We start from the raw sequence: 24,774 nt of genomic DNA, 5'->3' as shown, positions 1-24,774 counted from the left end.
CAAATAACATTACACCCATCTTTTTAGGACAGTGTAATATTCCACAGTAAATACACAGCACATTTCCTTTATCCACTCACCTGGATGTTTAGCTTGATTCCACCTTTTTTATTGTGAATAATACCACATTGGGCATGGGAGTGCAAACCTCAGTTCCTCTCAAGATTCCTAGAAACAGACCAGGTCATTTCTGTCTACTTTAAATTTTTTGTGGAACCCCCACACTGTTTGTATGATGGTTGTTCCAAATATAAATTAAAAGTAGCTATGTAAGATGGGCTTTTCAAATTAGACTATATTGTGGTGACCACTGAATTCTCAAGTTATGTACCTGTGCCGCTTTGATGAGTGCTGTGGATGTCGCAGTGTGGGCAGGAGTTCACGAGGGTCTATCGTAAGAAAACTCAGAGTTACTTTAAGAATGAACTTAGCAGCTGTAAGGGTTCCCAGACTTGATGAACTGAACCTCTTTCCCTACGCCCAGGGCATCTTAATTTTTCTCAATATTTACACTTTAGCCAGTTGATTACTTTATGCTGAGAACAACTTGAATGAGGCTTCCAAAAATACAATTCCATGTGCAAATTCTCAATTCATCAGGTACCATAGTTTTCTGAGTTTCCCGAACCAAGTTTTGCCTAGGTTTTTGTATCCTTGGGGAACTCTCAGACAACGTTCACATAGGAGGACAAAAGGTATCTGCTCAACAAAGGATGGGTTATGGCTAGGTGCTAGGCCAGGTGTGGCCCAGTTGGGGCTAGTTGCTATCTCTCTGGCACCAGGATTCGGCTACAGATGAGATGTTCCCCCATATTCTCAGCTATTGGAATACTTTGTCCAGACTTTGTGGCACTGTTTGGGTATGATTAGGAGGTGCAGCCTTGCTGGAGGAAGTGTGTTACTGGAGACTAGCTTGAAAATTTAAAGCCTAACACCATTTCAAGTTTGTCCCTACTTACTAAGGCTTGAGATATGAATTCTCAGATGTTCTTGCTGCCTTGTCTAATGTCTGCTGCTACACTTCCCTGCCATGATGGTAATGGATTCTTATGCCTCTGGAACCATAAGCCCAAAACTAAACCCCTTTCCTTTAACAAGTTACCTTGACCACAGCATTTTATCACAACAGTAGTAAGTACAGTGCCCTAAGGATATGCATTTCTAAGGTCATCTTGTTTCCCTTTATCTTAGTAAAACTGAAGTACTAAAAGTCAACCTCATTCCATAAAAGTGTCTACATGTATTTGGTTAAATGATTATCATTCTTGAGTATGACACTAAGGATTCTTCTCATATCAATTTTGATAGCTGTATTGTGTCCAATTATCGTTGGCCATTTGAGTTGTTTCAAAGGTTTTGGCTGTTTAAATTCAGATATACACTCTCACATAACAATCTTTTCCTACATCCTGATCATTTTTATAAGATAGATGTCTAGATGGAGAGTTATAAAGAAGAAAGGAATTTTTTAACTGTGATCACTTTCACTTGTAAGGGGAGCTTGTCCATCCCTCAGTCGTCATTAATGCAGAGCTCTTCCCTTTCTGGTAACCTTGTCTTCCTCAGGAAGTCCTTGTGTGTAGGAACAGAGTGACTACACTCTGAGTCATTTCCTAATGCTAGCATGCTTCCTCCTACCTTTCTGTCATAAATGAGTTTGACTTAGAAATTAATAGTGGAGAGGAAAATGTCTACATTCGCAATATGAAACTGGAGATGAACAAAGTTGATGTAACAGGTCCTATTGAGAGACAGTCTACATGGAAATCAAATATTAATTGGCACAGTCCCAAAACCGGAAGTGCATTTGACAAAAAACAAAAAGCATGTATGACACAAAGAAAAACAAACTCACCTTAAGAGCAATGTATATTAACTTGTTTGAGTATTCATTCATGCAGCTAAATCTTACTAAATTCTAACCACATATCAATTGTCGCACTGGGATTTATTGTCTCATCTGCTTTTTTATTTCTTTTTCCAAAATATCAAGTTATGCATCTTTGAGGCAACACAAAAATGATATTTGTTTTCTTTACTAAGGTCTATGCATATATGTGTGTTTGAGCATGCGTGCGTGCGTGCGTGCGTGCGTGCATGCGTGTGTGTGTGTGTGTGTGTGTGTGTGTGTGTGTAATACGCCAAAAGGACATCTTGTGCTGTTAAGAAAGACACTATTTAAATCTATCTAGTTCTTCCCATCATTCATAGACTTTCTTTTATAAAAAAAGCAAATGCCATAAAGAAAGAGTTGTAAGACTGTGCTAGTTGTAAACAAGGGCCTAGTGTCTATGAGGCAGAGCCCAGCTCTGATAGGTGTACCTCTGTCTGACAGGCGTACCCTTCATGGCTAGTGAACTGGGCTCATATCAGCAATGAAAACTATGTATCCAATTTGTTGGTTAGTACAATATAAACATGGCTCTGGCAGGCCTAGCACTTCTCCAGGTTCCCTGTGCCTTGCTAAAATCTGTTAGATTACATTTTCAAAGCTAGTAGCCAAGGTCCATTCCCTTATTTGGCCACTTCCTCCTCCTGAGGCTGACTTCTAGCTATCAAGGTATTGAAGCCCAGCAATCAGAAACCCCCTTTGGTCACCTAATTAACATGCCCAATCAAAATTAAACACCTCATACTAGCGTGAGGTTTCCCCTTTTGTGCTATACATTGCCATTGCCTATGGGCCACTACTGTCTCCTCTCTATCCAGAGACTGTCCTTTGTCCCTCTGGAACAAATATCCCTGCCCCTTCTCCCTCATCCTCTATCTCTGTCTTTGTCTCTTATTCCTTGCCCTCTGTCCCTCTAGGGCAAATAAATCCCCTTTGGGCTGAGACTTGGGGAGTCCTGAGTTGACACTGATCCTTTCATTCAGGAAATAAGCGTGTATGTCCACCGATAAGCACCAATGTCATAAAAGTACTCTACTTACAAAAATGACTGTTTGAAAATTATGAATACAAATTAAATGATGGAGATAAAATGAACATCATTTAATATAACATAATAAATTTTCTTAATAAAACTAAAAGTTGGAGCTATTCCTCCTTAACTCTTGCCTTTCCTCTAGTAGGGTAAATACCCATGTTCCTCTCTGGGATGCCAGGAGAACAGCCCACCAATTGGTAAAAGAGAAATCCCTGTGACTAGGCTCAGCAACCCACCCAGAAGAAACCCACACTTCCTTTGGAGACCCAGGGTCTGAGTATGGGATATGCTTGCATAAAGAAGAGAACCTAATTTTTCAGGGTTGTCCTTGTCTTAGTCTATTTTCACGTCCCCCCGTACTTCAGCCTGTCACCTTCTGCCATCTTGCCATATATGCTATTCCTGAAACTCTTTCTAGAAATCCTGGCTCTACAGTGGGGACCAGTATGGAGCCATAGGCATTTTGCTTTCTGGCTTGTTTGTGTTTGTTTTGAAATGATCTCTGCTGTGTAGTTAGTTCAGGCTGACCTTTGGCTCTCCTGCCTCTCAGTCACTCATAAGCTACCTAAGCTTAGAAGACTGTACCTCAATGCCTAGCTGCTACTGGTATTCTCAAAAGGATACTGGAAGAGAGGACAATGTGCCCTACAGGACAAGGTCTGTCGCTAATGTGACAGAATGAGGTTGACAGGTGCTGAGGGCAGTATAATATTTATGGACATGGAGCTTTTCCTCGCACTGTGGAGACAACTGTCCACTCAGGTGATTCCCACGTCACCTTTGCTATTGACAGAGAGAGAGGGTTTTGTTTTGTTATGCACAAGACAGAGTCATGGCAGATGGGGTAACAGACGTGGATGTAATCATGAGTGAGCCTCCCAAATAATTCATGAAAAATGTGATTGTTTTTATCCTTCTTATGGGGGAAAAGAAAGCGGTGATTCCATGACTCAGGACCTAGCACAATCCAAGGAGTACTCTGATGGGTGTCACAAACCTACCAACCACCTTGACAGTAAGGCATCAGTGCAGCTGCAGGACGGGGGGGGGCACCATGCCCTGGTGCTCTCCCCTGAAGTGTGCCTTGCAACACCATCCCAACCTCCTGGCCACCAGCTGGCATGCTGATCCTTTTTTCCCCCGGGACAGTGATGTTTAGACTCCAAAACAAAAAGAACGGAATGAAGACAAGCTTAGGAAACCTCAGACCACCCTATGCAACACAAAACCTCCCTGCTCAGAGCCAAAGGAAGGGATTTATGTGCCTTTGGGAGCTAGTGGTTATTTTTGGAAGTTATTGTCACCAAGCGCTGACTGTCAGGAACAGGATCAAAGTGTTTTCTGTCAAAGACAACAGACGGCAGCTCCCGAAGACCTTGAAGAGCATGCTCTCCTTGCTCTGCTCAGGCGTCATCAGCTGTGAAAGTTTTGGTGGATTAAGGCTCAACCTCCACTCCTCTGCAATGATCCATAATTGCCTAGAGCATACAATTAGAATAGGGATTGCAAGACAGGTGTGTGTGCAAAGTGCTTTTTTTTATAATTTATTAATTTCTACCTTACGTGTATTCGTGTTTGCCCACATTTATGTCTGTGTGAGGGTATCAGGTCACCTCGAACTAGAGTTACAGACAGTTGTGAACTGCCCATGTGGGTGCTGGGAGTTGAACCCTGGTCCTCTGGAAGAGCAGCCAGTTCTCTTTACTGCTGAGCCATCCCTCCAGCCCCATGCAAGGTTCTTGAGACAAATCCACCCTCCATGATTTATGGCTTATGGTATTCTACGTGTAAACTTGGGATTCACCTCAGCCATCTGTAAAACAAATTAATAAACATTTAGATCTTAACTAAACATTTGGGGCTTTGCATTTAAAAACCTGGAATTTAGCTGTTTTTTTTAAACTATCTAAAACTTTAAAAAGCTCCAGAATATCCATGAGTTAACTTTACATTCAAAGTTGCATGTCCCTTCAGAGACATAATTTGCCACTAAATATGTGTCTGCTCTTAGCAAGGTTAACCAGTGCTGTAAATGAAATCAATTTACATAAAAGTTCCTTAATATTTGGGCTGGGGAATTGATCAGTAGGTTAGCACCTGATGAGCAAGTGTAAGGACCTGAATTCAGATCCCCAGCACCCATATGCAACACCAAGCATGGTGGTGAACATCTGTAACCTCAGGAGGAGGGAGACATCTGGATCTTGCGAGCTCACTGGCCAGCCAGTCTGTGTGAAAATGTAAGCCCCAGGTTTAGTGAGAGGGTCTCTCACAAAAATAATGTGAAAGTCATAGAAGAAGCAACCAACTTTGATTGGTGGCCTACACTCACACACACGCACTCACACGTGCATACACACACATACACACACGTGCATATTCTTACACACCTATGTTCACACTCACACGCATACACTCGTAGACTCTCACACACACCAACACACACATACACATATTCTCACACATGTATACACACTCACACACATATACACTCATACATAAACTCACATTCTTTCTCACACACTGTCTCACCCACTCATACGCACTCTCACACAGTGTACTCACACACATACACCACACACTCTGTCACATACATACATACACTCACACTCTTTCTCACACACACACTAACACACACATGCACATGCTCTCACACATGTATACACACTCACACGCACATACACTCATGCATATACTCACATTCTCTCACACAATCATATACACACAGTCTCTCATGCGGTACACTCACACATACTCCCTCTCTGTCTTCTCTCTTTGTTTCTCTCTCTCTCTCTCTCTCTCTCTCTCTCTCTCTCTCTCTCTCTCTCTCTCTCTCTCTCTCTCACACACACACACACACACACACACACGAGAGGGGGTTACCTCAATCATTTTCTAAGACAGCTCTACTAAAGAGTAGGTGCTCCCACTATGGGCTTCTCCAGAACTATATATATACTATTATATATATATTTGGTTTTTTGAGACAGGGTTTCTCTGTGGCTTTGGAGGCTGTCCTGGAACTCACTCTTGTAGACCAGAGCTGGCCTCGAACTCACGGAGATCCACCTGCCTCTGCCTCCTGAGTGCTGAGATTAAAGGAGCATGCCACCACTGCCCCACTCTCCAGAACAATCAGAACAAAATTAAGTGCACTATGGCACATTGTTCTTAAGAGAGGACCAAGTACGTTCTCTAGACTAGACTAAGAAGTGAGACAATTGATGCTAAATGCTATCTGCCCTCTCTTCATACCCTTGAGAAGCTCTTTCTTTAATAATTTCTAATTGATCTGTCATCCTTGTCATTCCACGTTTTCAATACAGGTCAGTCACTCACTGCCTGCCTTTCTTATTGTTCCTGAATACCTCCATGCTACCCCAATGCACCCCTTCAGGGATGTTCAGACACCTGACTGCACCTATACAGAGCTAACCGTCATCTAAACTGTCGGTTCTGCTGGAGACAGCTTGGAGCTGCTGTGTCATAGTTTTCCTGTAACTTCACCAGGTTTTTATTATGGCTGTAAAACAGCTAAGAATACTGGTAACATCTTCCATCCCCCCCTTTGTTCCGTTTTAGTTTTTCTAGCCAAGGTTTCTCTGTGTAACCCTGGCTAGCCTAGAACTGGCTCTGTAGACCAAGCTGGCCTCGAACTCACAAAGATCCTCCTGCCTCTGCCTCCAGAGTGCTAAGCCTGGTTGATAACATCCCTCTTCGTGATAGTTAAAAGGCCATTGAAGAATGTTGGGAAGCCATTTCACAGACCAGCTCCAACCTCAACGTGCAGGAAGCCTTGCTCCAAATGGGTCTGACAACGTGGGCTCTAAGGGACATGTAGTGTTTCATGCACTGACTGCCCAGGTTTCAATCAGGGTTAGACTTAAACTGAGTATTTGAACAAGTGAGAGGCTCTCCATCCCATACTAATCTGGTACCCACATAAGCCCGATCTCTGAAGTTACATCAGCAAGAAAGGCAGCAGTGCATAAGGCTTCACTGTGTCATCTAATTGTGTTATCTGAAGAACTCAGTGCAGACTCGTTGGAAATGAGTGAAGAACTTCTGTCCCCACTGGGAAGTCATTTGCCACTTGGAAGAGCAGATAAATTGGGAGTGTAAATAACGAAGAAAACTATAAAAGAGAAGCCATGGCCTAGGGTGTGGTTCAGTGCTAGCCTAGCATGTGTGACACGCTGGGCCGCCAGCACTGCCAAATAGAAATGAGCTTGTTTCCCTCTCTCTCTGGAAAGCAATCGTCCGGTGAGAACGAAAACACAAATGTGTGAGGAGTTCTCAAAGCAGACATGGAGCACATGGAAATTCAAATGACAAGCAAATGTTACATAAGAAGAAACAGTCACAGAAAGAGGGCGAGAGAGGGAGTGCAGAATTCCAGCAAGGGCTGCTTAAAGAGGCAGCTTCCTGGGCCAGGCTTGAGGCAGTGGGGACCAGGGTGAAGAGCCGCTGAGACATCCTTGTGAAGAAAGCAACAGATGTAAAAACAAAAATGAAGCCAGATATGGAGTCAGCAGTCAGTTTGTTCAGTTGGAAAAATAAAACCCAAAACTGCATTCCTGAGAGAAATGGTCATTTGTAAGAATAAGGAAGAGCTCAGTGACTCCTCATTCATTTATTAGCTCCATCATTTATTCATGTAAAGACCCCAGACCATGCAGACCATGCGGAGGTGCTTCTCTGTACACTGAGGTTGCACCTTAGTCCTCTGGTCTTGTGCAGTCAGTCTAGGGACAAGAGACAATGAATCAGCTTTAAACAAACAAATAAATAAAAAGAGTATTTGAATTGATTTGGCAAGGAAGAACCCAGATATGCACATTGACCTGTGAGGTGACAACTATGCCAGTGTTAGGGAGTATGCTCAGTCAGGCATGGGACAGTCTTTCATTCAGTCTCATAGCCTTGCGGTTTACCCATCTGTTCTAAAACAGCCATAAGGCTTCTTATACAGAACAGTTTGTTGGTGTTGATGGCGGTGGTGTTTTATTTGTTGTTTTGAGATGAGGTCTCGTTACTACCCTGCAGGCTGGCCTGAAACTTAAGAGCCTCCTATCTCCTATCTCCACCTCCTGAGTGCTGGGACCACAGAAACTATACCACCAGGCAAGGCTCTGCACAGAAAAATGAAAAAAACAAAACCCTCACAATGGCAGGGTTTCTGTGCAGTGTGTCCAGAGGCTGGGGGCCTCTAAAGCTGTCTGTCCAGATTATGTGACCTTGACTGAGAAGACGTACAGCGGATGTCATCTGTGTCTGGAAATTGCTTGCAGACTTTGTTTCTGTTTCTCCCCTCAAAAAGGCACAGTGCCGTGTCAAATGTCAGAAGGAATGCACCGGGCTTGGGAATACTGCTAACTAATGACAATTTCATGTTGCTTAGTCACACCACTGTTGGGCTATTTTCAGCTTTTATACTTACTAAACATTCTGCCTATAACCAAAAGAGCTGACCTAACATTAAAGATAAAAATTTACTCTTCTAACTTGATATTTTAAAAAAAATAAGCCAGCGAGCCTACTGTCTTTTCATTTTTACATATTATCCTCAGGGGAGACAGACTAGTCAGAAGCAGTGGCTTGTGATAAGTGGACAGAAATGATCAGGGGAATTAATGGGGGCCTCTACAGACATTAAGACGACCCTCATCTCAAATGTTCAGATGATCTGAGAGCACCAGACCTAACATCCGAGGATGGTAGAGCATATGAAAGGATCACTGTTGACTGACCCCTTCTCCAGTTGAGTTCTAAGGTTCTAATGTGTTGTGTAAAAGATGGGCCAGAGTTAGGATCCATTAGAAACTTGGTAAAAGACAACGAGCCCTTCTGTAGACAGTGCTAGAAAGTCAAAGTTCTAAGACCCAGACATTCAAGGGGTAGGTAATTAAAGGTTTCAACAGAACATCTGAAGTTAATAAGATGAAATTTATGTATACATGGATTGAGATCTTAGCTATTTGTATGTATGTACCAAGGAGAGGTGAATGAATTCTGCTTTTCATTTTGCATTTGTTAGGTTAACTACATCTATTGTTCTGAATCCCTTGCTGACAATAAGAAAATCATGTCTTTCATTTTTATTTTCAGATATGAATATTAATGATGACCCTAATGAAGACCATCTTGCAAGTTATGACATTCAGCTCTGTATTCAGGAGTCCATTGAAGCAAGCCAAGCTGTAGTCCATCCTGAAAGGTAGCATTCTAACCAACAACCCTCAGCAGATTTCTTTATGACAGTCATTTTTATGGGAGACTCACTCCTCCTCTATAAAAATGCTTACTTCCCCCCACGACACACAGGCTCTTTTTCTGATATGAAGTCTAACATCTTTAAAATGTCAACTTTACACGAATTTTAGTAATCTGATCTACAAATATGCATCTCATGTAGAAAATGGAAATTTCCCAAGTGGGAAATTGCTTAGCTGAATTTCTTTGGAGACTGACTATATTCTAAATTAATGTGGAGTTGGGGACAATGAGTAGGGTTTGAACAAATTTGTAAAAACAATATAAAATAAACAGAAGTTTGTACGTAGCATGCCACCTTGTCAGCTAACCTTTGTGAATAGACAAGTAAAACCCTACATGAAATTGATGATACAAACATAGTAACAATAGAATCTTAAACTGAAAAACCTAGTACCTACTATACTTGATACATAATGAAAAAAACAGGCCTTAGGTTACCTTTACATTCTATTTTCATGCTTTAAATTTTATAGTCTGGAACTTAGTAATGCTTGTGTGCATACACTCATTGCTATGAAATTATTGCCTTTGAGCTATGTGTGCAGTGTACTTGTGTGCTTGTGGGGGGGTGGGGGGTTGTCCAAGCACATGAGTGCTCTGGAGTTCATGCTCTCACAGGAGCACAGGTGCACACACCTCTGAGGAGGTCAGAGGTCAGTATTGAGTGGCTCTCTCTTGCCTTTCTGTTTAAAAGAGGATCTCTCAGTGAATCTGGAATTCAGCTAGCCTGCCTATCTGGGCAAGCCCCAGACATCCTCTTGTCTCTACCCCCACTGCTGGGATTACAGGTGTCTGCTGGGGATCTGAACTAAAGTCCCTTAACCTCTGCAGGAAGCACTTGACCAGCTAACCAGTTCTCCGACTCTTCTGCTCTTTAACTTTTGAAAGTGAACTTGTAAGACTCTGGTTTCGCTTCAGATTATAGAAACCTTTTAACTTTTAAAAAGTGTGCATGTTTCATAAAATTTCTGGTGTTTGGCTTTTTCATAGGACTGAAACCTCTGAGAGAATCTAGAACCTCAGAGCTCCCCACAAGGCATTCACAACTCTACAATGTTAGCAGATATTTCTGCCTGACCTTTGTTATGAAGGGCCTGTTTCCATTTAAGAAGCACATGTGTCAGATAATTGTCATGTGAGCTTAACTCCTGACCTGCTGGACCACTGACCGGGAGTATATTCAGTATAAATGTTCTACCTGCTGATCAATTGATTAAATAGTTGTAACATGCACGTGGATCCTAAACTCCCAAGTATCTCTCCACAATTGCTAAAAGCCAAGTACCATTTAGTGAGCACATAGTTTTGAAAGTTGGTAGAGTCTTAGCAATCTCCCTATTTAACCCCACCCAGATGAAGAAACCAACACCCAGAAAGGCTAATGGATTTTCCTCGGGCCATGAAGTCAGGCCTGTACCCAAACCCTTGACTCTGACTCCAGTCATTTTTCCCATTTCGATTGTTTAGAGACATCTCCCCAGCCCTCTTAATCTTGTATTTTGCTCTCTTCACTGGTATACTCTCTGTCTGACTCCTGGGAAATTTTAAAGTGGAGAAAATCAGCTATATGATTTTCTTGCAAAGTTTGATTATTACAGATATTTGCAAAAACTCAAATACATTGTTCAGATCCTTAAAATACATCACCAGCACAAATATGGCTTGACTGTTTCTTTTTTCTCTCTCTCTGCTAGACTGGTGTCACTAAGCGATCAAAACAGAAAGCTTGTAGAGGCCATAAGGCAAGGTGAGTGGGCCCGTGACCTACAATGACATGGAACTGAACGTTCACCTTGTCAGGGCTAGTGTGTAATGAGTCCACGCATTTCCTGCAGGTCACATTTTTGAGCTCCAAGAGTATGTGCAATATAAATATGCTCTGGATGAAGCTGATGAGAAAGGATGGTTCCCATTGCATGAAGCTGTTGTTCAGCCCATTCAACAGATACTCGAGACTGTTCTGGATGGTAAGAAACTATGACAATCCTTGCGCAAAGCCAGAGAAAAGGGGAGTTCCAAATGAGCATAACAAGCAAAACTAAAAAGCAGAACAAAAGACTAGCATGACGTGTGGCACCTGCAATACGGCTTTTGCATCCATTCACCTAGGAATGTGGTACAGGGTGGTGGAAAGGTGGTGCTGCTGCCTGTGCTTGATAAAAGTGCTCCGTAGATCACTAGTCAGTTGACTGAATAGAAAGCTATTTTTCTTTGAAAAGTGAATCTGAGGGGCTGGAGAGATGGATCAGCACTTGCTGCTCTTTCACATGAAGTGAGTTTGGTTCCCAGCATCCACATCCGGCAGCTCACAACCACCTGTAACTCCAGCATTAGGGGTCCCAACACTCTCTTCTGGCCTGAGCAGGCACCTGTACACATGTGGCATGCACTCACATGTATTAATGTGCATACACAGACATGCACATTAATAAAGAAACAAAAAAACAAAAGATTTCTAAGAGTTAAATTAAAATTTTTCATCTTCAACTATTCTTGATCTAGTTTCCAAAAGGATATGTATCACTATGCATATATATATGTATATATATATGTACATATATAACATATACTACAGTTGTCTTTATATTACATTAATCTTTTAATAATGAAAACATCACTATGATAAGTCAACACATTATGTTTTAGGTGTTTTTCACATCTCAGAATTTTATAGAACATATAAGAATGTCTTACCATTTAAGCTTCAGTGTTGATTTCTAGTTTAGTACTTTGAGAGATGAAAAATATCTGATAATTATATAGCCTCTTAGAGAATTAGATGACTTGACCAACAAATATAGATGGCATTGATGATATTTCTTCTGTAACACAATGAGATGTCCATTCAAATGTATTTCTCATTTACATTCATTTGACAAAACCAATCTCATATGCAATTTGCATATTTAAAAGGATTGGAGAGTTAATTCACAATGTATTCAGAAATGAGAATTAGTAACCTATTTTAAGGAAAAACTTGAAGTGTGTTGAAGGTGTTGGTTTCCTTGCTGTCAGCTGGATTAGCAAGTCTATGTGTGTCTGCTACTCCTTGCTGTATTTGGTAATCTTTTTATTGTATATTCTCTTATGCTTCCATTTACCGTTAATTACTTTGCCCGATATTATATGTATAATATTAAGTGAGATTCTGATTGAAACCAAATCACATAAGCAGATATGTTTCTTAACTTTTCAACAAAATGCTTTCACATCTCAGCATCCTATAAGACAGTCTGGGAATTCAAGACCTGTGATGGAGAAACACCCTTGACTCTGGCAGTCAAAGCTGATCTGGTGGAAAATGTCAAAACGTTGCTAGAAAAGGGGGTCTGGCCCAACACCAAAAATGACAAAGGAGAAACACCCCTTCTGATTGGTAAGTTATTTTTCTAGAATGTTTATAATTTGAAACAAGTATAAACATTTAACAAGTGCCTATTAGAAGCCACTGTACACTGGCTATAAATTGCGGCCTGGATGTCTTCCCTTGTCCAACATTTCAGTGCTCCCGGGCCTATTTCTCCTGCCCATGAATTTTATTATCCTGTCACGAGATGGCCACACAGTTTAGCTCTCAAATGCAGAGTATACATAACCAGGAAGAACCTAAATCAGTTCAGTGACGAGGTGCCTAAACGCAGACCCTCGAGGTAGGGTCAAACGGAGTGAGAGCTGTGAGTGCAGCATGCTGCCGGAAGAACAAGGTAGGAAGGTGATGAGAAACTGAGGAATATCAGTTTCACATCAGAGCAGCCAAACCAGACTGAAGGAAAGAGGCGATTCTGTGGGGGCACGGAGCCTGACCCCTGTGAGGGCTTCCAGCAGTGACACTGCACAGCATGGTAATCAAAACTTGCTGCCCATGAACTTCTCAGGCTTTTGTCCTCGGCTAATCGCTGAGCAAGAATCTCCTGACTGAAGAAGAAAGGGTAGACTGACTGTCTATGTTTGACCCAAGATGACATTGCCTTTTCTGGGGGACGCAGGGATGGAATAAGAATTTGGGGGGCCGGGCGGTGGTGACACACGCCTTTAATCCCAGCACTCGGGAGGCAGAGGCAGGCGGATCTCTGTGAGTTCGAGGCCAGGCTGAACCGACAGCCTCCAAAACAATACAGAGAAACCCTGTCTCGTAAAAACAAAAAAGACAAAAACAACAACAAAAAAAGAATTTGGGGTTTGGTATCTGAGATCTGTGGACTTAACATCTTGGTTGTGAGACTGTAATAACAGACTTCACATCCTCACATAGGATGGTTGCCCAGGAAAAGAGAAGTCATATTAAAGCCAGATGTTTTGCTGGGCATTCTGGATACAAAGATATTGATTAATCTCTTGTTTTAAATGTGTAGGGTAACTAGATAAACTTAAGAGGAAAGTTAATATAGATGCTACAGTGAAGGTGCATACTTAAAGTAAGGAAATAAAAAGTCATTGCATCTGTAAAACACTTCACAGGGATTTAATTCCCTGACCTGTCTTTAGTAACATAGAGACATCAACAACTGGACTTTCAAGTTTTCCAAGAAAACGCATCATCCATGTCAGTTTATCAGTTTTGCTTTTGTGCTGCTTTGAAATTTGATACTCATGGCTCATTAACTTGCAAAGGAGAGATAAGAGGAGGAATGTTCCTTGTTGCATGTAATTCTGTTTAATATTTTTCCTAACTTAATTCTTCATCTTTTCATGAGGTATGCTCAGATGGCAAAAATAAAATTTCCATAGATCTAGCCAGGATCCCTTCTCCCACTCAGCCATCTCTCTGACTTACAAGGCTTCACAGTCATGTCACCATTCCTTGATGAGTCAGATTTGCTGTGATCTGACACTTATTAGGGTTTTTCTGCTCTTGGATGGACTCTCTGCCCATCCAAGAGATGTGGTGTTACCTTTCTTCTGCTGGATAGCCATGCTTACCCTGGCCTGGGTGGAGAAGAAGCTCCGGAAACTGTTTCCCGTGGGGTCTCAGATCTACTGGCCTCCATTCTCCATGACTTTCCACGCTCACACAGCACTCTGTCGCCTCTTTCTCAAAGTGTGAGTCCCTGTCTCTCAAATCAAAGCACACCCTCCCAGGCTGCTTCCTCCTTTACTCTTCCAGTCTGTCCCAGATGTCTCAGAGCTCCCTTCTCTGTGATTTTATGAGTCAGAAAATCACTCAGAGCTGCTATATAAATTACATGAATGAAATTCGTGTATTTAGAAAGAGGAAGAAAATGACAAATTAGAAATAAAGAGTGAATTCCAGAAAACCACAAATCTCCAAGGAAATCTTACATAATACTAAACAATTTTAAATTGGTGCTTTTCAAATTCTATGGAACTTATATGTAAAGCATACATAAAAGACTAAGAATAAAATTGTACATAAAAGTTCATATTTTATTATCAACTATATTAAACTAATAATGTGCCTTGCGATTTAATTACTTCAATTGGTTATTAGTTTAGACCAGTGGTTCTCAACCTTCCTAATGCTGCAATCCTTTAAGACAGTTCTTCATGTTGTGGTGGCCCCAAAGCATAAAATTATTTCATTGATAATTCATAACTGTGATTTTACTACTATTATTAACTGTAATGTAAATATCTGATATGTAAGATATCTGATATGTGATCCCCTAAAGGGGTCATGACCTACAGATTGAGAACCACTGATTTGGATTGTCTTTATGGGTTATCTGTGAAAGATGACTCACCACCATTGGCATCATTATTTCTATGGAAAAATACATCCTTCCAAAGTATTAAATTAGAAGTGAAAATTTTAAGGAATGACTTTAAGTTGAAGATTCTTTGCATATACACTGCTGTGTTCATACAGAAGTTAATCTTGCTACTAGCATATTTCATCCTAAATGGAAGAACCTCATTACTGTGATATTCCCACCCCCTAAAAAAATGAAAACCCAAAACAGTAACACTAAGATAAAACCAGGCTCACTCCTCTCTGCAGTGACACCAGCTAGGATGAGGTAATGCACCACAGTTAGAACAACAGTGGCAAATGGACAGTTATCAACACATGATGTATAGTAGTAGGAGGAGATGAATTTCACCTCCCTCATCTGAAGGAGGGCCCAGTCCCTCGTCTGTTGATTGTCTGAAGTACAATCTGTTGGCAAATACTGTCTTTAGTGGGGAAAATAATGTGTTTATATGGGGGAACAAACATGATAAATATTTATATATGGAGTACCAGAGCCCTAGAAATGATACTGATACTAAGAAGCATTTATTGTGTTCATATTTTATACTGGGTACTATACTAAATGTTAACATACATTATTTAATTTGTGAAACCCTATAGTATGTTGTTCCCATTTCTTGGAAAAGAGGTTGAGGTTTGGAGTGAGGACACACAGAATTCTGTCTTGATGATGAACGTTGTTTCACGAAATTCTTACCCCACTCTTTTTCTTGAAGACTTAAACTTCAAAACATAAATGAGAAAGCATATACGAAATATAATATCCTTTTATAGAATAGCTTATACCTTTTTGGTTTTTCTGTTTTTATTTTGTTTTGTTTTGTTTTTTGAGACAGGGATTCTCTGTAGGTTTGGAGACTATCCTATAATTTTCTTTGAAGACCAGGCTAGCCTCGAACTCACAGAGATCCGCCTGCCTCTGCCTACCAAGTACTGGAATTAAAGGTATGCTCCACCACTGCCTGGCACTTATAGCTGTTTTGATATTAGTTTAATTCAATATAAAGTACTCATGTTGACATGACAACTTCATGTTAATATTCCTGTTCTTTTTAAAAAAAATATTTCAAGCTATAAAAAAGGGCTCCTATGACATGGTATCTGCACTGATTAAATACAACACCAGCCTTGACCAACCCTGCGTCAAGAGATGGTCAGCAATGCATGAAGCAGCTAAGCAAGGCCGAAAAGATATTATAGCCCTACTACTGAGCCATGGCGGCAACGTTCACCTGAAAGATGGATTTGGAGTCTCACCTTTAGGAGTCGCTGCTGAGTATGGTCACTATGATGTGTTAGAACATCTGATCCACAAAGGTAAGTGAAATAAGTCATCCTATCCTAATCGTAGACTCTCCTCTTTATTGCCCATGGGCTCTCTCCCCTGAATGTAATTGGGTGAGGTTTAAAGTCCTATCCCCTCATTAAACCCCCAAGCTTCCACTGAAGCCCTGTTAACTGTGACAGGAAGACATCTGTATGACCGGCCCTAATTGCTTTTTCCAGACAGCCTGGTTTACATATAGATTTGGTGGCAAGGGTTTTACGGTCATCTTTGCTGAATTCCTCCTCTTTTTCCACTTGTTGATGTCACAACCTCTCTTAACTGGGACTGAAAGGTTAGATCTCCCTGTAAATCTTCTATCACTTTCTTTCTCAAAGTCAGTTGGATGCAGAATATCAGTTTCTCTTGTCTTCATGTTGCCTGCCATCTTGGCCAGGTCCTTCCCATTTCCCCCGGACCATGTTAGCATTTGCTAACAATTCTACAGGTTTCCATTTTGCCTGGCAGAGAATCGATGCTATATATTACAACTTAGCTCCTCTCCCTCCACTACAACCTCAATAATGTATTCTACTTAAAACACCACTGCAACTGCATTACTTAGATTTTTTTTCAGGCTTACACTTCACTATTACAATCCCATGTGTCCCACTCCAGTAAAATAGAATATGAGTGTTCTCTCTGCCTCAATATAGGTCAGATTCTTGCTTTCGGTTAGAACCACATTCAGCAAAATTCAAAGTCAGTCTCTTGAGACATTCTCATGAATTCTCCAACAGAGGTGTCATACCTCACCCCTGAGACCTCAAAGCTCCACCTCCTCCTTATGATACCCTAGGCTACGTAAGTGCCCAGCTCCAGATTCCTGATCTATCAGTCAACCACATGATCCCCAAAGGATCTTGTATGGGTGAAAATTGACATTTTTGTGCTTCCCAAAGTAACTTAATTGAATTATCACATAGCCCCTAGAAATATGCTATACTAGTTTACAGACAAAGAAATAGAGACACATAAAACAAACCCTATCCCACTTCATGAAGTAAGCAGCAGATCCACAATCAAAGATGTCTCTCTTCCCTTACAGTGTGGTCCTACCAAAACTGTCCCTCCAGCATCATACACTGTATGTCCTCTAGTTACATCTCCATTCACTCTGTAAGCTCCTTTAGTAGGCTAATTCAGCTTAGGGCTGTGTTTGCACCTCCTAGGTATCCATAACTATTGGTTGGATTAAAAGAGTGCTACCTATTGTCACCAAATTTAAGTCTCATGATCATAATTCTGGAAGCATGCATCCATAGTGGCAACTGACTTGTTTTTCAATCGTGTTTTTGTTACTCTCTGTCCCTGAAAGTTTAATAAAATGAAATATGTTTCCCAGCTTTTATTGAAACTATTAAAAACAGAAAAACAAACCAAAACCAAACATAGATGGTCAAAAGTCTATATTGTTGAGCTTTAACTAGAAAGGAAGATGACAGATGACCTTAACAGACTAACTTAACACTACTCAGCCATCTAAGCCACACGCTTTACACTGCCAGGTGGTGATGTGTTTGCTTTGGCGGATGATGGGGCGTCTGTGTTATTCGAGGCAGCAGGAGGTGGAAACCCTGACTGTATTTCCCTCCTGCTGGAATATGGAGGAAGCGGCAATGTGCCTAACAGAGCAGGACATCTTCCAATACACCGAGCTGCCTATGAGGGACATTATCTGTGAGTAAGATACTGAAGTGATCACTCTAAGTTGTGTGTATACAGTACAATCTCACAAAATATGCTACTCTCCAAGTCTCAAAGGGAAATTTTCACACATTTTGTATTTCAATGCTTAGAATTGATTTGATAGCTTTTCCTCTTTCATTCTGTAGTCTTGATTTCCACAGAATGAATTCATACAATTCTTTTAATAAAAACAATTCCTTGCAGAGGAATAAAGTTATAATCGAGAAATCTTTACCAACTGGCAAAGAATGTCTTCCTGTGTTTAAAAAATATTTCAACAAATGGCTATAAAGTTTCTAAACATTTCACCATTGACTGAGCATTATACTGTAACAATATTGTGTTTTATTGCAGTTATTTCTTAGCATTGTCATATGTATATAGTACCATAATGGCAAATATACTATTGAATAGAAAAGATTCATTATAAATTTAATTTCTTTTTCCCACACAGTTGAGTGAACTTTTCAACCATAAAATATGTCATAACCAGCACAGTAATGGAAATACAGCATCACAGTATTAAACTATCCACTGAGAGATAATGGTTTTAAAAAATTAACAATATCTTATAAGTTCAAAAACTTTGAAGTAGCTAGGCTTCGTTATATCTGGTGGCCACACTGGCAAATTTAAGGGGCCAATGACGCACAATTGATGCGAAGTGACATGTTGTTAAAGTTTACCTGGATTTACTCCCAGGGTCCATAAATTCACACATGATAGCTCCAAATTAGGCACAGGAGATCAAGTTATCCTTGCTTGTGGCTCTCACGAATGTCTAGATGGTTAGTGAAGTGTGAAATTCACAAGCATTCATCACATGTATTTAGAAACATGAGCTATGGACAGTTGTTTCATCTGGGATGGATGCAAGGTTGATCAAATACTAAAGATTCTTCTTTTCACTAAGAATTCACTTGTGAGCTGCATGGGGGACAGGAAGTACACGGGCAGTATTAATAGATGGCATAGGTAGGGATCAATGAAAAAGAAAGAATAAGAATCAAAAGATTAAAATGCTATCCCTCCCTTTCAAATGGAACTTATGGCCTTGGACAAGTCATGGTCCCTCTTAAGCCTTCATTTTGTTCATCTTTAAATGAAAGGGTTGTGTCTATGCTGTCCAATATAATTTGCCAAGACTGCATGGTTTCTATTGGTCAGGGTTATGCAGTGTGTTTCTATGCTATCAGATGAACTTATTCTCTTCGACATTTTTGCAATCACACCCATTGATTATACAAATTTTATTGTTCAGAGACAAAACTGTGAAGTGGAGAGAGTCCTGAGGACTCAAACCTATTGGATCCAGGATGTTCCTTGGGAATTTTTAGAATGGTAAACTAAATTAAAACTCAACTAAATTACATTGAACAGGAGTATCTTGATTTGCAAAGGCTAAACAAGTCTGTACAGACTTATATAAAGGAAACATGGAAAACTAAACCAACTGAATCCACTTATCTACTGAGAAAGTTTCTTTTAATTATCTGATTTTCTGTATGTAATGGGTTTGTTTAAGGAGTTGCTTCTTTGCTCTAGTGCTCTGAAATATCTCATCCCGGTAACATCCAAACACGCAATCCGGAAAAGTGGCCTAACACCAGTTCACTCAGCAGCAGACGGACAAAATGCCCAGTGCCTGGAACTGCTCATTGATAGCGGGTTTGATGTCAATGCCCTGCTTGCTGACCACATTTCCCAGAGCTATGACGACGAGAGAAAGACTGCACTTTATTTTGCTGTCTCTAACAATGACATCCACTGCACAGAAGTTCTTCTGGCTGCAGGTGCAGACCCCAACCTAGATCCCCTCAACTGTCTGCTTGTGGCGGTGAGGGCCAATAGCCATGAAATTGTCCGGCTGCTTCTCTCCTACGGAGCCAACGTCAACTGCTATTTTATGCATGTGAATGACACTCGTTTTCCCAGTGCCATCCAGTATGCCCTACACGATGAGGCTATGCTAAGGCTCCTGCTGAATAATGGCTACCAAGTGGAACTGTGCTTTGACTGCATGCATGGAGACATCTTTGGAAACTCATTTGTGTGGTCAGAGATACAGGAGGAGGTGCTTCCAGGATGGACATCTTGTATAATAAAGGATAACCCGGTGAGTCGCGTCTTTCCCTTCATTTTGGGCTGGTATCCTAACTCGTATTTGTCTCAAGAATCTCCAGGCTTTGAGCTTTCAACCCTTTTGATTTGTTTATTGACTCCCCCAAAGTTGATCAAGAGCATGTTTCTTAACTTTTATTTTTAAACTTTAACATTTCTTCCTGTTAATGATTCCTAGATATATACCACTGTGGTATTAAATATCATTGAATGACTTTGGTGTTAGAGGTATTAAGCCTTGTTTTATAGCCCAATATGTACTCTGTTCTGGAAGGTGTTCCATGTTCTAAGTAAATATATACAATCTACAGTTTAAATAATAACATTTCACTCATGTAAGGATGTTACAAGCAAAACAAAACCAGTGTTAATTTATATGCTTATTATTATAGACAGATAAGCAACAATGGGCCAAGAAAAAAGTCTATCTATTTTCTTGGATTGGAAATAGAGTGTCAAACAATTTTAAAATGTATGCAATTATTCACTTGTGTCCAATTGGTGGGATATTGGGGCTAGAGGGATAAAGCTTTGACTTTCCATGTCGTGTTCACTTTGATCCAAAGAGAACCATGAATATGCAATTAGTATTATTAGTTCAAAGAAATAGTCATGGCATCTCCTTTTCATTTTTGGTCATCATAAGCAGGAATATTTTCTTTCCTGTAAAAAGATGAAGAGTAACTTTTCATAGCAATACTGCTTATGTGTATGATATATGAAAAGTATCACTAAATTAACTGTTAACAATTTTCTCAGTTCTGTGAGTTTATTACAGTTCCATGGATGAAGCACCTGGTGGGCAGCATTGTCCGTATACTAGTAGATTACATGGACTATGTCCCTCTGTGTGCTAAACTGAAGTCTGTGCTAGAAGTACAGAGAGAATGGCCAGAAATCCGTCAAATAATAGGTAAAAGCAAATGTTTCCTTTACTGTAAATTTTTATCTATTTGTTTATTGTGTGTATGTGTGCTTGTGAATGTAATTGTGAGTGTGTGTCTCTAGCCTTAGGAAAGCTTACAATTAGCAATGACCATAGTAGCTCTGAGCATCCCTCTTACACAGAATTTGGTGTAGCAATGCCTGCAAAAGAAATAATAAAGGATGATGGGTCCCTATCTGAGGAAGGAAATACATTAGAATGAACCTGGAGCATCTGCTCACCCCAGGCAGCCAAGAAACTCCGTGACTGCCAGAATGGGCTCAGAAGAGTCCATGTGCCAACTTGAAGAAACTCTCAGTGGCCAAAGAGGACCCCTCAAGTTTCAAAAACACAGTAGTTTCAATGTGTAACATAAATATGTCCGAAATGTCTAAATACATGAAATCGTAAAATCCAAAACTGATCATTTCAAAGGAGCTATAGAAAATCAATAACCTTGACATTTTTAAAAACAGTTAAGCAAAAACTCTTCATGAAAATGTCTCAAATAATAAATGAAAATGTAGTAGCTATCATTTTATACCCTGAATAAATAAATGAATGTGTTTGTTACACCATGGCCATTGTCGGTACCATATTATAGAGGTCCCAGACAAGAGAAAAATCATTTGACAAAGAGAACAGATATAAGAATGATCAATCTCTAGATTCAGCTACCACCTTCCAAAAACTGGAGGAGACAATGGGGTATGGAGCGACACCATAGCAATACATTCCAGCCGTGGGAAAATATAGGCATTTGGGTTCTTCATGATTGACATGATAAAAATGGATAGAAAAGGAGCTTGAAGATCAAAAGATATTTAAAGGGCATTGAATGATTTTATTAATCCTCTAACTATACAAAAGCCCTGGAGGAATGATATCAGATGCTGAGACTGTGGCTTACATATGCACATACACATCCACTAGCATGACCACACCCATGTAGACATACACACACAAACACAACAGAAAGAAGTGGGAGGGGCTATTCACTTCAATGATAAAAGTGATTCCATTCTTGTTTTCTTTGATTATAAATTTCAAATTACATTCTTTCAATATTAAAACAAATTTAGTCTTGGAGGCATAGTCCTGTAATCCCAGTATTTGGAGGTCAAGGCAGGAACATCAGTTTTTAATCCCTCCTATAATTAGTGTGGGGTGAGATCACTTAGACGACAAAACTTCAAAAGAGGGTGATTGCTGTACAAGTGAGAATTGTGGTGATTTGTAGGAGAAGGAAGGAAGAAGGTTGGCAAGGCTGTGCAAATATTCTCTATGGCTGACAAAGTTCTGTTTCATAACCTGACAGGTACTCAAAGATGCTCACCTACTTGATAGTTGTAATTTATGAGACTATGCATGTATGTAGGTAGTCTCATTTAAAAACTTCAAATCCAAAAGGTTTAAATGACTTGGCTATTTAAAAATGAAACACCACTAAAGCACAAATTAGTTTCCCAAAGTTTTGGGCCTGGGGAACAACAAAGTCAGGATTTGAGCTTTGTTTATCCTACTTGGTAACATTGGCTTTTCCCGCAATCATCACTGATATTTCTGTTGTAAGGAACACAGATTTTGCTAGGAAATGAGAATTAATGGTCCACTGTTTTTATTGCAAATGAATTCTAAGTTGTGATGATTTTAGTAAGATATTCCTGGTAAGAACGAAGTTAGGACGCTTTTTTGTTATTTCAATGATTTATTTCTGCAACCAGCTAGCCAGCTGGTTGCTGTGAGCATGGTAAACCACTGGATATCAAAGTTCTTTTGGCTATAGAAAGGTGGTTGGTTTGTTAAGGAGCAAAATGAAATTGCTATTTTATTAAAATGTGGGAGGGTCCCTATTTTGATGATAATATTTTTCCTCAAGTTTTTAGAAAATGTACAAATCTATTTTTTAGGTGGGGTTTGCTATGCATCCCACTCTAGTTTGAAACTCTCCTCTCTCTCTCTCTCTCTCTCTCTCTCTCTCTATATATATATATATATATATATATATATATATATATATATCAAACCTGTAACATTCCTGCCTTGGCCACCAAATGCTGAGATTACAGGCATATGCCACCAAGAATGTATTTTGAAATTTAATAATCAAATATAACAAAAATGTAATCACTTTCATCACTGAAGTGAATAACTCCTAACATTTCTTTTTGTTGTGTTTGTGTGTATACCCATACAAAATGCACATGAATATATACGTGCATATGTAGGCCAGAAGTCTGAGCGACATATGCCATTCCCCCGACCCTTTCTGACTAGGTAGGCTGGCTGGCCAGTGAGCTTCAAGGATCTACCTGTTATTGCCTTCCTAGCATTGGGATTACAAGCATGCACTACCATGTCTGAATTTTTCCATTGGTCCCAGGGATACCACTCAAGTCTCTATGCTTGCACGGCAAATATATTACCTACTGAGCTGTCTCTCCTCTCCCAAAACATTTACTGAATGTTATGGTCCAGTGTATCAAGGATTTTTCTAATTATTTATATAACCTATTTAGCCTCAGGCAATCCTGTGAAGGAGGTACTATTGTTGTCCACCTTACATAAGTGAGAATAATAATGATACGGGGTTATGCCTCTTGTGCAAGGTCACACAAAATAACATAGGCGGAATCTTAATCTCAGCTGACTGGGTCCAGGGCCAACATTTACTTGTATACTTGTAATGCTGCCTCCTCAGTGGTTCTTTTTGTCAGTATAAAACATCAGTGTTTAATTCTAATATTTTTACATATCAGCCGATACGTAAATGTTAGTGTCCGGTATGTAGCAGACACTGGAAACAAGCCTCTGATTGATTTGTGAATGATTTATGAAACTGTCTAACGATGTTTTACTGATATTCATCAGAAAGACTAAAAGAAACCAGAGAAAGTAAAGAAATACATCTGTATAATGTTTAGTTATAAAAACAGGAGAAATATGTGACCATTTGGTTTTTAAAATCAAAATCTGTCTGTTAACAAACTGTAGCTGGACATCCATTGGGAGCCAGGCTTGGCTCCTGGCACAAATGCAGATGCAACTCTAGACCTCTTAGAGCCCAAATCTGAGAGGGCTAGAGTACTTAATTGAAATGCAAATTGAGGTCAAAACCATCAACTACTGACGTGTGTATTTTCCAAAAGACAGTCCTCGTGTCACTCTGAAACAATCTGTATCTTCAATTAACTTCTGAATTTCCTGCTTGTTTTCCCATTTCTTTAAGAGAATCCCTGCTCACTAAGGCATCTGTGCCGGTTAAAAATCCGCAGACTTATGGGACTCCAGCGACTCTCCCAGCCAGCCTCCATGGAGAAACTCCCTCTCCCAGCAGCAATTCGAAGATACTTATTATTTAAAGAATATGATCTCTACGGACAACAGTTAAAGTTAAAATGATATTTTAAAATGTGATTCTTAAAGTATTTTAAAATGTGATTTCCCTAGAGAAGTCATTGGAATCTTTTATATTCTTAAGTGTATCTAAATCCACTGAGAATTCTGTAGTGGTGTCTCGTCCCTATGGGAAGAGCAAGGACACTTCTAAAGACTTTTAGGTTCCTAAGATAAGCAATACCCTGTATTTGAATTTCTATTGATGGTCTTCAGTTATTACAAGTCTTCAAATTCTCCCTATCAACTGAATGTCAGTGACTGAGGATCTAGGCTAAACAGCAAATAACCACTTTCTCAAAGCCCTACATGTATCTGCCAGCTGCTGCCCAGTTTTATTGTTAGAGCCACTGTTCCAGAAAAGCACCTGCATACTTGCAGAGTCACCTGCAGCCTGGCTTCC

General features: G+C 40.1%; 1 protein-coding gene across 6 annotated transcripts in view; it reads left to right on the top strand.

Moving 5' to 3' along the window:
- Positions 1-24,426, top strand: part of Asb15 (ankyrin repeat and SOCS box containing 15) — a 57,140-nt gene extending 32,714 nt beyond the window's left edge. For all 6 annotated transcript variants that reach the window (XM_040728528.1, XM_040728524.1, XM_040728526.1 and 3 more), the window contains 9 exons: positions 9,036-9,144; positions 10,898-10,950; positions 11,039-11,170; positions 12,421-12,579; positions 15,988-16,233; positions 17,749-17,920; positions 19,475-20,045; positions 20,810-20,963; positions 24,205-24,426. In XM_040728528.1, the coding sequence (XP_040584462.1) occupies positions 9,038-9,144; positions 10,898-10,950; positions 11,039-11,170; positions 12,421-12,579; positions 15,988-16,233; positions 17,749-17,920; positions 19,475-20,045; positions 20,810-20,963; positions 24,205-24,377 (1,767 nt within the window). In that variant the 5' untranslated portion in view covers positions 9,036-9,037 and the 3' untranslated portion in view covers positions 24,378-24,426. The remainder of the gene's footprint in view (positions 1-9,035; positions 9,145-10,897; positions 10,951-11,038; positions 11,171-12,420; positions 12,580-15,987; positions 16,234-17,748; positions 17,921-19,474; positions 20,046-20,809; positions 20,964-24,204) is intronic.
- The last annotated feature ends 348 nt before the right edge of the window (positions 24,427-24,774 follow it).

This window comes from Mesocricetus auratus, unplaced genomic scaffold (assembly GCF_017639785.1).
Source record: "Mesocricetus auratus isolate SY011 unplaced genomic scaffold, BCM_Maur_2.0 Super-Scaffold_100019, whole genome shotgun sequence".
Lineage (NCBI taxonomy): Eukaryota > Metazoa > Chordata > Mammalia > Rodentia > Cricetidae > Mesocricetus > Mesocricetus auratus.
The sequence above is the reverse complement of the archived record's forward strand: the minus strand, read 5'-3'. Positions and strand labels throughout refer to the sequence as shown.